Below are 13,251 nucleotides of genomic sequence, written 5' to 3'. Positions count from 1 at the left end.
CTGTCAGTGGGCCTGATGTGTTATGCAGAGGACTTAGTTTCAATTCTCAGTACTGTCAGGGACGTTTCCTTGGTGGGATGACAGACATGATTGTACTCAACCTCATGATACCAGCTGAAGAGTTACTTGAAAGAGAAGTAGTGTCTCCATAGTTTGGAAAGCTGACAATGGCTAAGAGAGCAGTGTGTGACTCCATACCCATCCATACCGCATCCTAATGATTCTATTGGCAGAGGATGACATGATGGTCAGTTGCTATTACATGGTTCTCTGGACCAGAACCTGGTTTCAATATGTCACACATTTCAGGTCAAGCGAAACCTATTCTCGAGAGAACAGAAGGGAACTGAATATAAGGCAAGTGTGGTAATCTGTTGTAAAGTTAGAGGAATCTTCTTAACCATATCTGTCTCTCCCAAACGTCACAATGTCCCAAAAATATTCCCTTCCTGGCCAAATGTACTCTTGACTCCAGTATTTCAATTTCTTGATTCCAAAAGTTAACTATATCCTAGAGTGAGTGTGCTACTTCCCCCAATTGATTGAACATCTACATTTATTGTCGACTTAATTTCTGCAATATCCTGTTCAAATATTGAAAAAATCCAACAGCAGTTTCCTCTGTTTATAGTTTTTATTCATGTAACAGATGGTATTTCAAAAACTGTTCCACATACTTGTCTATTACTTCTGATTCCAGCTCCGTTACTATAAGGGCTTTTCCATTGTGAGATATCCCCCTGTCAGAGTCTGTATCTCTATCTGATTAGTATCAGTATACTAAGATCAAAGAAGTAGTAGTAGTAGTGGTGGTGGTGGTGGTGGTGGCGGTGGCGACAGGGGTGGTACATAGCTGGAAAATCAAAAGTAATTGTGTCATGGAAATGCTGTGCGAACTAAGTTCTGGCTGGAAAACACTGAAACATTTGTACTACATGGCACAGCAGTGCAAGACCATTTAACAGCCCTACAACAGTCTATGTGGGCACAAATCCAGAATATAGCAATGCTGACTCTGTGGTGTGCATTTGGAACACAGTACTCAAGGCACTAGGAAGCCGAATGAAACATCAAAAATGTCTGAATTGCATTAAAAATGGAAAGACCTGTTGGAGATTAGAGACAAGCCTCACTCAGTGAAAAAAAGGCTGAGAGTCCAATAGGGTTTGTACAGATGGCACCCTTCAACAGTAAATGGAAATTTTCCACTGTACATATTGATCTGGGTTTCACCTGGTGGATGGTAATGCAAGAGGAGACAGAACTGTCCTGGTGGAGACATATCTGCAGTAGGAGGACATAAGGATTCTAGCGTGATCTGCTTGTTCTGCAGATTTAAATCCAACTGAACATGCATGGGATGCTCCAGGCCAAGGGACATAATCCCTGAGACTGCCACCACGACCACTGCAAACCTAAAGGAAGTGTTAGCTTAGAAATAAGAGACATTACTGCAAGCCATTCTGGACAGTGGGACACACAATAAGAGGAACAGTTGCGCATACTGTATCACCATTCGAGGGTGTTACAACTTGTATTGACTTCTGTATGCCCCAGAGGAGAGACATCACACAGGATGCAGATACTTGCAGCCCATGGCTGGCTTTCTGGTACACTTCATACCCATATCACTGTGACACAATGCTGCCACTCACAGAATCTTCAACTTATAGATATGAGTGTAGTTCTTAATGATGGAATCTATATAACATCACATGTGGATTAAAGATTGGATGAATACAATTAATTATCTCAGAATGACACTTAAAAATTATTTGTTCTTAACCATAACTTACTATGTTTCAGCAATGCTTGAACAGTCTAAAATAAATCAAACTGAAGAGGAGATACTTAACAAGTATAAGTAATTTAAATGTTTTGTTAGTATTTGTGCTAAAACTTTTGGAGGTGGGAGGGTGGTAGTGGAGGGCATCAATTTACCTGGTTGGATGTGGCACACCACCATTTCCTCTCATCATCTGAAAATAGCACATACACCAAACATCCTCAAGTACTTGTTGAGATATATTCCACTCTCTCTCTCTTCCCTTACAATATTTGCCCTCTACAGCTCCCTGTGGAACTATCAGAGTTATACCCTAATGCAGGGCCAGCCAAATGCTGCACAGTGTGCAGACGTGCGGAAGTGCTGCATGTGTGCGACAGCAACATCTGTTATTAGACATGTGTCCTAAATCAATGGCAGGGGCTCCACTTGCCTGTTTATGTGGTACAAGCAAGAGTGCAACATACCCAGTCTCGTTTACCCCTGGTGACCGTAACCTTAACAGAGAAGTACTGAGAAATGGCAGGTACTGTGAAAAAGCAAAGGATGGGAGATCTGGTTTCCCAGTATTGCTAAATGTGAATATTAGAATAGATCTTCCTACATATCTATACCAGTTATATCTCCCTCCCCCGTATGACAGTCATACTAGTGCTAAATCTCTGATGGTTGTTGAAAGGAACAAGGAAAAAAGTTTATTGAATCATTTTAGTTGTTTCCTTTTATTCATTCTTTCTTGGCTCTGTATACAACTTGTGCAATTATTTTTTGTAGCCGTTGGTGAAAACTCACAGTGTTTGCTGTGCCACCGAATAATAGGCGGCAAGTGTAAGTTTTCAACTGAAAGACACTACAATACATATCACAAAGACGAGTGTAGTGTACTCAACAGTGAAGAACGGCAAGCAAAATTAAATGTCCTTATGAAAATGGATGAGACACATCAACTCGATTTTACTGTACGTCAAAGTAACTGATACTTCTTGAACTCTTAGTTTCTTGTGCTACATTTATATCTATTTTACTGTATGCCGTACAATGTACTGTTTTCAATTTTCCAGAATGACAACCACACAAAATCTTCACTGTGAGCAAGTTTTAAAATCGCATTAAGAATTGCACAATCTGGGAAACCCTTTTCCGAAGGGGAGTTTGTGAAAGGGTGTCTGACTGATGCTGCAGAACTTGTGTGTGACATGAACGTTAGCAGGTTTCAAGAAATCAGTCTATCCAAACAAACAGTGACAAGACATATCAGTGCCATGGCCAGCGATGTGGACAGGCAGCTAATAAATAAGGCTAAAGACTTTGTTGCTTTCTCTGTTGCACTCGATGAAGCAACAGATCTTACAGATACAGCCCAGGTTGTGATATACTGGTACATACGAGGTGTCGACAACGTACTTTGTGTAACAGAGGACATTTTGCACTTAATACCTTTGAAAGGGACTACTACTCCAAGCTGTAGAGCAAGCGATTGATGGTGTCAGTATGGACTGGAATAGGTTAGTCTGTGACCACAGATGGAGCACCATCAATGCAAGGCCATCAGAGAGGACTCGTAGCACGGATGCGCAAAAAGCTAGGGCGCACAGATGAGACATTGTATGGAATTCACTGCATTCTGCATTGAGAGGTGCTGTGTGCAAAATCAGTAACATTAGCAAACGTCATGCAAATTGTTGTAAGTACTGTAAACTATCTAAAGACACATGGGCTTACGCATCGCCAGTTTCGGCGGTTCTTGGAGGAATTAGGAATGGAGTACGGCGACATACCTTACTATACCAAAGCACGCTGGCTCAGTTGAGGTAAAATGCTGAAAATATTTTTTTATTTACGTTTGGCCATAGTAACATTTTTACATGAGAAGGGAAAAAGTGAACCTGTGTTGGAAGATCCTTGTTGCATATCAGACCTTGCATTTCTCGTGGACATTACATCTCACATCAACAGCCTGAATGTCAGTTTGCAAGGTGAAAATAATTTAACTTCTGACATGTTGGAAAAAGTAAATGCCTTTCAAAGGAAGCTTGCGCTTTGGGTGAGCCAGCTATTGACAAAAAACACTGCACATTTCCCGACTCTTGGACTGGTCAATAACTGTAAAAATTAAGGAACAATTTCGAGCACGATTTGCAGATGTTACAAGTTTGTCTCCTGTCATTCGCCTCTTTGCTTGACCGTTCTCGTCGTCAGTTGAAGATGCTCCGAATGATCTACAGATGGAACTGATCAACCTACAGTGCAATACAAGACTGGAGGACAAGTTCTTTGCAGTGCGAAGTACAAAAGAATTCTACGAAAATTTTTCACAACAAGAATTTCCACGCCTGCACCGAGAAGCCGCAAGAGTTATGTCCATGTTATGGTCGACATATGTTTGTAAAAGATTTTTCTCGGTGATGAAAAGAATAAATCAAGGTTTCGATCAAGCATAAGTGATGAAAATCTTCGCGCAACTGCTAGCATTTGTCAATGAGCCGTGCTTTTCTGCCTGATATTAACAATATCATTTCTCATGACCAGTGATAAACGTGTTTGGCTTTATTCCTTTCATAATTAAAAATTATTGTTTACTAACTGTGCATTATTGCCTCATTCTGCTCCATGTTACATTATTATCAGGAAAATTGGTCATTAAACCGATTGTTCCAATGTATACTTACATTTAGGTTTTTTTTGTTTTTTAATGTGTGAAGGGCTACGCTCAGCTGAAGTCGATAAAACATAACATTCATCTAATTGTCGGTTATTATGCAGATTTCAGATGGAACTGATGAAAGATATAGCAATAATGGTATAGAAATAACAGGTGATCATCGAGAGGTCTGCGGTTATCATTCTGTTCAGAGGTCAGTGAGGCAGAAATTATGTGGGTGTAACTGAGGGCACCGAGAATTAGTTATAGGAAACCTTGCATTAGTTTAATGTTATTTGAAATCATGGAAGATGCTAGCTAAGTGCTCTCTTTCTTAAATACTAGATCAAAAACATTACGTGTATTTACGTGCCACCTGTCAAGCTGCCTTAATAAAAACCCACGGTTGTTAACTGTATTACTTGTCTTACTGGGTTAAACTGTTAACATAAAAGTAGACGTCTCAATGAGCAGACTGTGACAGTATTTTAAATGTTTAATACGTGAAATACCTTCCCATGGTTGGCTTGCAAGCTGTAGAAAGAGCACTAGAATGCGCCGGTACAGAGTATCCCACCAAGTGGATAAAGAGACATTTGTGCATAGAAACATGCACTACATGAACGCTGATGGCTGCGGCATGCACGCTGTGACCCGGAAGTTGCACATGTGCAGGAGCACCACACGCATGCAGAATTTCTGGCCGGCCCTGTCCTAATGTCTTAAGTCCTATCAACCTACCCCATCTTCTGGTTAGTATTCTCCATGTTGTCCTTCCGCCACTGACTCTACAAAGAACCTTATCTTATCAGTCTATTTACAATATAATGTCATACACAATGTAGTGGACAATTAAATTCTGTCAGGCAATTGTGAATCTGTTAGCCAATCATGCCAAATACACAGTATACAAGATAGTGAATTAATATGAAACACAAAATATATGAAAACAGTACAATGAAAATGGGTGGAATGTGGATTAACTGACCACTGATGCACAGTTTTTATCAGTATGTTGGATTACATATAAAATCCTGAATTAATTAATTACAGCATAAGAGATGAAATTTAACTTTTTTAACAGTGAGTCATTTATTGGATAAGAACTTAGGACCATAAAAGTAGAAATAAACAATAATATATAAACAATGCTACAACATTATAATTTAGTGGGAGTCTCTCCTACACAATAGAAACATTACACAACAAACAACAGATTTCTATGGTAAACACAATGTAAAACTATTTATAACTGCACAAGAACACATTATAGTTCTTTCCTGGGAGCAAAAAATTGACTAATTGTAAAAAATTATTTTTCCAATATTGTTCCAGAACACACTACATTCACACCAACCTTAAATTGGAAACAAAGGAGACTACAGTGCATTACACATTGAGCTACTATGCTGGCATTTAAAAGTATGTGCTGATTAATATACCTGTTCCTTCTGCTTCTTCAGCTTCAATATCGACAAGTGGTTTTCCAACCATTGCAGTGTCGTCGACGTTATAATACAGTTTTGAAATTTTGCCATCATAACGACTTGTTATTGTCACAGATGCTTTGTCACTCTGAACTTCACATATGTTATCAAACTGTTGCACCACATCACCTGGTTTCACATACCTGAAAAAGATAAAAATCATCTCCAGAAAATGCATGATTAGTGACACAATACTGAGCTACATGAAAGTGAGTGTAACCTCACACAAGCAAATCATTGGCACAGATGGAAGGACAGCAAGACACAGCAGAATGCACAAAAGGTTAACAGCAATTACTGATGACACACACACACACACACACACACACACACACTGGTGGAAAAAGAAGCTACAAGAGTTGACTTACAAATGAACAATCAATGATGTAATAACGAACATGATTGGCGCCATACACCATTCCAATGCACAATTAGAGCTCACACTGTCCTATAAGTTCCACCTCAGCACAACATGGGACTCAGTTGCTATCATGTCACTGTAGTATCACACTGTTAGTTCTTGGTCTCTACTTTTGCTATGTCTCAGGTTTTCCCTCTCTGAATTACTTGACAGAATTTATCTGTAGAGCCATCTCCACTTGCCTCATTCCTTGTTGTTTGTTTTCACTATTTGCAATCGGTGATACGCTGTTGACAGCTGCAGACTGATTATTCCATTTGAGTCATTTCCGGCATTCAATCAAATTTTGGTAACAATAACTGGCAACAAGGTAAAAGGTTAGCATAGTACTGTGGAATCAAATCCCGTGAAACTTCTTGTAAACAGCAACAGCAGTTTCGACAACAGCAACAACATCAGCACCAAAGTGAGTTGCTTCATCAACAAAATTCAGCTCCTGAAGGATCAACCCAGTACAGGCAGAGGTCAATTCCCACGCATAGAGCCACCTACCCACATTTCCGTCATGTATCAGCGACGAAGAGGGATACTTACTTACAGTGACTGCAACAGCACTTCACTGCCTTTCAAGTCGCAGATGACAGTTTCCAATGGCCACTATTCTTGTCTTGGGCTTCTCCGGAGATGTTTTTCTTACTTAAGAAGTTGGCTACTCTCTTGAATCCTGTTGCTCTCAAATTTGAAGAAATGTGCACTTTATTTTCAAATTATTATTCACTAAGATTCCAGGTGGTAACATCATCACTCCTACACACAACCTTGTCAGACATATCACTTCTGGGTAGCTGATTTATAAGGGTTAAGACACCAATGTGATTGGTAACCTTATATACAGACTCCAGAGACATAGGTGTCCAACTGGCTTCCAAACGGGAAGTATGCAAATCAGCTCAGAAACTAGAAACTAATCATTGGAAGATAGTTTGGCAATTGCACACTCTTTCAAAATTGCATAGGCAAAATATGTGTGCCTTATGGCCCAAATGCAAATAGGGATGGTCCTGACCCCACACCATGCCACCAGGAATGTGAAATAGCCGTAAACCAGTTCCAAAATGGTAGTGTTGTGTTACATCAATATCAGATATATCAATGGCCTCTGAAAAGTCAGTTGTACCCCATTAACATATGCAGCATAGACTTTCATCATGCTCAGACTGCTTCACTGCACATCCACGTGTAGTGTGTCCAGATTGCTGGGCACACTGCACCCACTGTGGAAAAGCTAGGCATCTCCACCTCTGCCATAAACAGTCAGGATGATCAAATTCAGTTCCTCCCATGTATCCAGCAGCTGTGCATAAAGTACAGGCAGTAGTTTCCCCAGGCAATCCTTTATCCAACAAGTTATTTATAAAACTCACAATTATTCCAATGACACCTGTTTCTAAATGAACACTCGCCTATGTTCCCCAGAATTAGTAACATATGATGAAGGTTCAGATTCAGGGCCAATTCACAATGGCCACTGCCTACAAGAAAGTCACAGAATCAATACTGTTGTATGTTGTCGATAGCCACTCTGCCAGAAATATTATCACCGTGGATGACTTCTTGTTGTTTGGCTTCTCCATTTCAAACCCAGCAAGGGATGTGCCACAAATTTTGAATCTCATATCTCCTCATGGTCAGACATGACGCCCCATTTCTGATGAGCATGGTCTACTTCATTCTCCTTACTGATAGCTGTTAAGTAGGAATTCTGTCTACTCCAAGATGTTGGGGTGAAACTAGTTGAAATGAGCACTTGGTCAACACCTCTGGAAGTAGTAAAGAAACTCAACTGCTCCCTCTGGCTATGCAGAGACTTAAAATCAACTATAGAGGTCCAGACACCAGTAGAAACTCACTGCATACCACATCCAAAAAACCTCATCACAAATCTTGCTGAAAGAGAATATTTTTCTAAGATTGCTCTTGCGATGCGTATTTGGAAACACCATTAGATGAGGAGACAGGACATTGTAGTTATCAGCACTCCCTTCAGGTTGTACAAATACAAATACTCCCCTTTTGGGATATCTATCACTCCTGCAATCTTACAGAGGGCCCCAGAACAACTAACCATGCCCATCCCTATTTGCTGTAACTATCTAGATGACTTAATCATCACAAGAACTATACATCAAAAACATTTGCACAAAAGAATTACTCACAGACTGAAAAGGAGGCATTAGGAATTGCATATGCAATTAAGAAGTTCCAGGTATTTTTATTCAGAGCAAAATTAACTTTCATCATGGATCATACACCACTGGTAGCACTATTCGGACCACACTACACGGTCTACCAGAATGAACAGCACAATGCGGAACACTGGGCATTTTTCCTGCACAACAACAATTTTGCATTTATTTTGTATCCCCACCAGCAGACAGATGAGCTGGCAAGGGGAGAGCAGCGGAGCAGTTTGGAGACATGCCATGGAGGCAGCATGCGTCGCTCAATAGGGACAGATCCACTGACGGAAGTTTTACTTGCAAGCAGCAGTACACAGAGCAGGCCAGTGCTCACCCTGAGCTCAACCACCATGGACCTCACCTTGCACTTCATGCTGAGAATTGCTGTCATGTAGTTAGTTATTGGGGGGGGGGGGGGAGGAAGAAGAGGAGGAGGAGGAGGAGGAGGAACAGGAGTAAATGTGGGCACTGACACTGATACACCACAATGCGGACTTGCTTCACAACCTTGCCTTGTCCAGCAGAGGGCATGGTGTCTGTTGGGCAGTTCTCTTCTCTGCTCTCACTGCCCCCAAGGCTGTTTGCTGCTTTTGACAAGTCTATGGAAAGGTGGGAGAATTACCTGTGCTGGTTCTTGCTGCACCACCAGGTGAGGCTTGCACTGATCCAGTAGATATGGCCACCCCATTGTTGTACAGCAGCATAGGTTCATATGAAGTTGTTCAAAATTTGAAGATCTCCACTTTGACAAACCTTTGTTGGTTGCTTACGCAGTATTTCGGTCATCAAACCCACATGCTGACAGCACGGTTGCAGTTAAACCAACACCACAAGTGCCCGGAAAGGCATATACGGCCTGGATCACTGATTTACAGAGCCTCTTGCACAAATCTTGTGTTGAGTGTCTCAAATACGCTACCTCTTATGCAGACTCATTAATTTGGGATGACATTGTCCAGTTAGCTCCTGATCCTGATGTTCAGGCTAGGACAGTGACCTTGTCCCACCCTTTTCTGGTTACTATCGCCTGAACTGTGGAATTGCACGAGCTAATGGCAGCAGCATGGGATGTCCTTTCTGATAATTGGCAGGTGGCAAAATTAGGTGTGCATGGTAAACAGCTCCAGGTGCCCCACGGTGTACCCACACAACAGTTTTCAGGTCCCTAGCACTATTCTTCCACTGATTGAGTGATCCAGCTGTCCTGCCCCCATTGTCATTTCTTGCCTGTTTGCCAAGACTGCCCGCACATGGAGGCCACATGTGAAATACACAGTAGTCAGATACAACATTTGACGACTGTTTGTGACAGTCGGTGGGATACGAATCAGTAGTCAGACACCCAAGTCCTTTCCTTGGACTCTGTGGCTGTCTCCGCCACCCTGCACGTGTCACCCCACTGTATTTTGCTAACAGAGACAGTGGATGGGCGACCGGTCAAATTTCAGATAGGCATGGGAGCATCGGTCAGCCTCATTAATTTGGATACATCACAGGCTGTTGGGGCACCTCGGGTTGCAACAGCTGCTACAGCAGGCTGTGTCTTATAGTAAAAAATGCATTCCCTTGCGGGGACAATTCTCCATCTCCACACGTTACAAGAATGTAGAACACAAACTTAAATTTGCAGTGGTCATTTCACTGCTGACTCAAAATATTTTTGGGCTTGATGCTGTTTCTGTTTTTGGCTTCCAGATCATTGATGAAGTGCTTTTTGTGTCTCAGTCTATTCCTTTTCATGATTTGGACTTCTTAGTGCAATTACACAGCCTGCTGTTTGAGAATACTTTGGGCTGGGCAGAAAACTTCAAGGTAAATGTTTCTCTTATGCTGTCAGTGATACCTAAATTTTGTCGCCCATGGTAACTTCCCTTCACCATGGGTGACATGGTAAAGACAGAGTTGCAGCACTGGCAGGATCAAGGAGTCATTTCTCCTATTTCAACAAGTCAGTTGGCCACCTCTTTGGTGGCAATTCAGATGACTGACAATGCCATGCGCTTTTGTGGCAATTTTAATGTGATGGTCTATACACAATGTTTAATGGATTCATATCCCATTCCACAGCAGACAGATTTTTGTGAAGTTGCCGGTGGTGGTGGTGAGGGTGGGGGTGCGTGTGGAGGGGGGAAAAGGAGGGGGGGGGGGGGGCAGTCAGTAATTTCCAAGTATCAAAAATTTATCAGTTTAATTACTTGCCTTGAGGGATCTCATCTTTGCCGGGAATTTATCAATGCTATTTGGAGCAGTTGATTCAAGACACCTTCTTGTGTCAGTTACCTTCATGACATCTGGTTTACGGTCCCTACTCAGGAGGAGAATTTACAACACCCTCAGTCCAGTTTTCCAATGCCTCCTGGAGAATGGCCTTCATTTCAAGCTGAAAAAGTGCAGTGTTTTCTCCCCAAAGGGTAATTTCTTCAGTTGTGCTTAGTAAGGATGGTTTCAGCTCTACAGATGGCCACATCAAAGCCATCATCAACCTGCCAGTGCTCAAGAACCTGAACGGCTCCAGTCTTTTTTGGGTGAGATTTTGCACTATGCTCAGTTCATTCTCTGGGCCACACCAATCTGCCAGGATCTTAACTGGTTTCACCAGAAGGGCGTTAAGTTTGTCTTGTCTGCAGATTGTCAATGGGCTCTTCAGTCTCTCAAACAGAGTTAATGCTCAGCTCCCTGTGTGGCTTCCTTTATGCTGAGTAAACCATTAAGTCTGTCCTGTGGCATATCCCAGTACAGCATTGGTGCTGTGCTGTGCTGTCCTGTCCTGTCCTGTCCATTGGAACCCAGATGGCATTTAACAGCCCATTGCTTACACAATGGAAACGCTTTGGGATCAGGTTCCTCCTCATCACTGACCACAAGCCATTGATTTTCTAATATGGCCCATGTACCAAGGTTGGTTGGTTGATTCTGGGGGAGGGGATCAATCAGTGCGGTCATTGGTCCCATTGGATGAGGGAAGGTTGGGGAAGGAAGTCAGCTGTGCCCTTTGAAAGGAACCATCATGGCATTTGCCTGAAGTGACTTACGGAAATCATGGAAAACCTAATTTTATTTGATCCAATATAAATGGTTCTGAAAGCCTTTGACTGTGAATACAATAGGTTCGTTTATAAATAACTCATCTGCTAACAGCCACGATTTTCTTTATTTTATTTTTCACATGACACGTTTCGGGAAATGATTCCCATTTACAAGTGAATTTTTTTTGTTTGTTATGACATTTCTATGTGATATTATCGATGTGTGAGAGTCCGCTTCATTTCATTGACTTTAAGTTTCCTTATGGTCCATTTCTGCAGAGTCTCACACACCCTAAACATCACACACAGCTTCTTGTACATTTTTAAACACTGATAACATTTTTTCAATTTTTAAAAGTGTACAAGTTGTGTGTGATCTTTAGTGTGTGTGAGACTCTGCACAAATGGACCATAAAGAAACTTTAAAAGTCAACAAAATGAAGCAGACTCTCACACATCAACAACATCACATAGAAATGGCATAACAAACACAAAAAATGCACCTGAAAATGGTAATCATTTCGCAAAACGCGTCGTGCGGAAAATAAAATAAAGAAAATTGTGACTGGTAGCAGATGAGTTATTTATATACAAACCTATGGAAAATCTAAATCGGGATGGCCAGACGCGGGTTTGAACCGTAGTCCTCCTGAAAGCGAGTCCAGTGTGCTAACCGTTGCATCACCTCGCTCAGTTACATACCAAGCTGTTGGTTAGGAGTGCCCACAGACTGCGGTACTGGGCCCGTTCCTCAGTAAATATTGTGATGATATTCCTTACAACCTGACTACCCAGCATGCCAATGCTGATGCGGTATTGTGGCTTCTGATGGGCCCAATCCAGAGTTCGATCAGCAGGTGACTCTTGTGTTCACATTGAATGATGCGTTTCAGCAAGCCCTGTCACATTTTCCATTAAGGGCATGCTAAGTTGTGACAGCTGCTGTTACTGACTGCTTGTGTGGAAAATTGTTTTGGCTATCCAGTTGGGTTGGCTGGAGCACTTCTCTTCTGGTGGAGATCAGGCATGGCATACGTTTTTCCTCCTAGCGATTGGCTCAACATTGTCCAAGGGCTCCTCAGGCATGCCATAGAGAAGAAATGCTGTCAGGTGGTAATAACCCAGCACTGCGTCCTCTCACACTCCAGCTGCTGCAAGTGATGCACTGGGGTATGACCAGTGTGAAGGTGTTGGCACAATGTTACATCTACTGGCTGGTGATCGATCGTCACATCAAACATCAAGTGCAGACTTGCAGGGTCTGTGCACAGAACCAGGCTGCATTGCTGTGCCAGTTCTCTCTTTGGGCAGTCCTGGAGCAACTTTGGGCCAGAGTGCACATCAATTTCGCTGGTCCATTTTTGGGCAGTATGTGGTAGTTGGTGGTTGACACATTGTCCAATTTCCTGTACGTGCCAAGCTGACCTCCACATTATTGATTGCCACTATTTGTAGATTGTCAATTATTTATGCCACTCAAGGGTCCCTAGGATCCTCACGTTCAATAACATTGGGCAATTGGTGTCATGGGTGTTTGAAGACTTTTGTGTCCACAGTGGTATTCAGAATGTGATTACCACTGCTTCTAACTCGCAGGTGGAGCACTTCGTATGTAGATTCAAGACCCAAATTAAGAAGTCCATGTCTGCCTCTTTATACAACGATGCATTGTCGAATTTTCTGGCTATGTACCCTGCAAAACCAGTCAGA

The 13,251-nt window shown here is 42.0% G+C and overlaps 1 protein-coding gene across 1 annotated transcript in view; it reads right to left on the bottom strand.

Moving 5' to 3' along the window:
* The window catches only part of LOC126248587 (lipoamide acyltransferase component of branched-chain alpha-keto acid dehydrogenase complex, mitochondrial), a 103,628-nt gene that overhangs the window by 42,276 nt on the left and 48,101 nt on the right, over nucleotides 1-13,251 (bottom strand). The window contains exon 3 of the mRNA XM_049949699.1: nucleotides 5,870-6,057. Within this exon, the coding sequence (XP_049805656.1) occupies nucleotides 5,870-6,057 (188 nt within the window). The remainder of the gene's footprint in view (nucleotides 1-5,869; nucleotides 6,058-13,251) is intronic.

The sequence above is a fragment of the Schistocerca nitens genome, chromosome 3 (genome assembly GCF_023898315.1).
Source record: "Schistocerca nitens isolate TAMUIC-IGC-003100 chromosome 3, iqSchNite1.1, whole genome shotgun sequence".
In the NCBI taxonomy this organism is placed as follows: Eukaryota; Metazoa; Arthropoda; class Insecta; order Orthoptera; family Acrididae; genus Schistocerca; species Schistocerca nitens.
The sequence above is the reverse complement of the archived record's forward strand: the minus strand, read 5'-3'. Positions and strand labels throughout refer to the sequence as shown.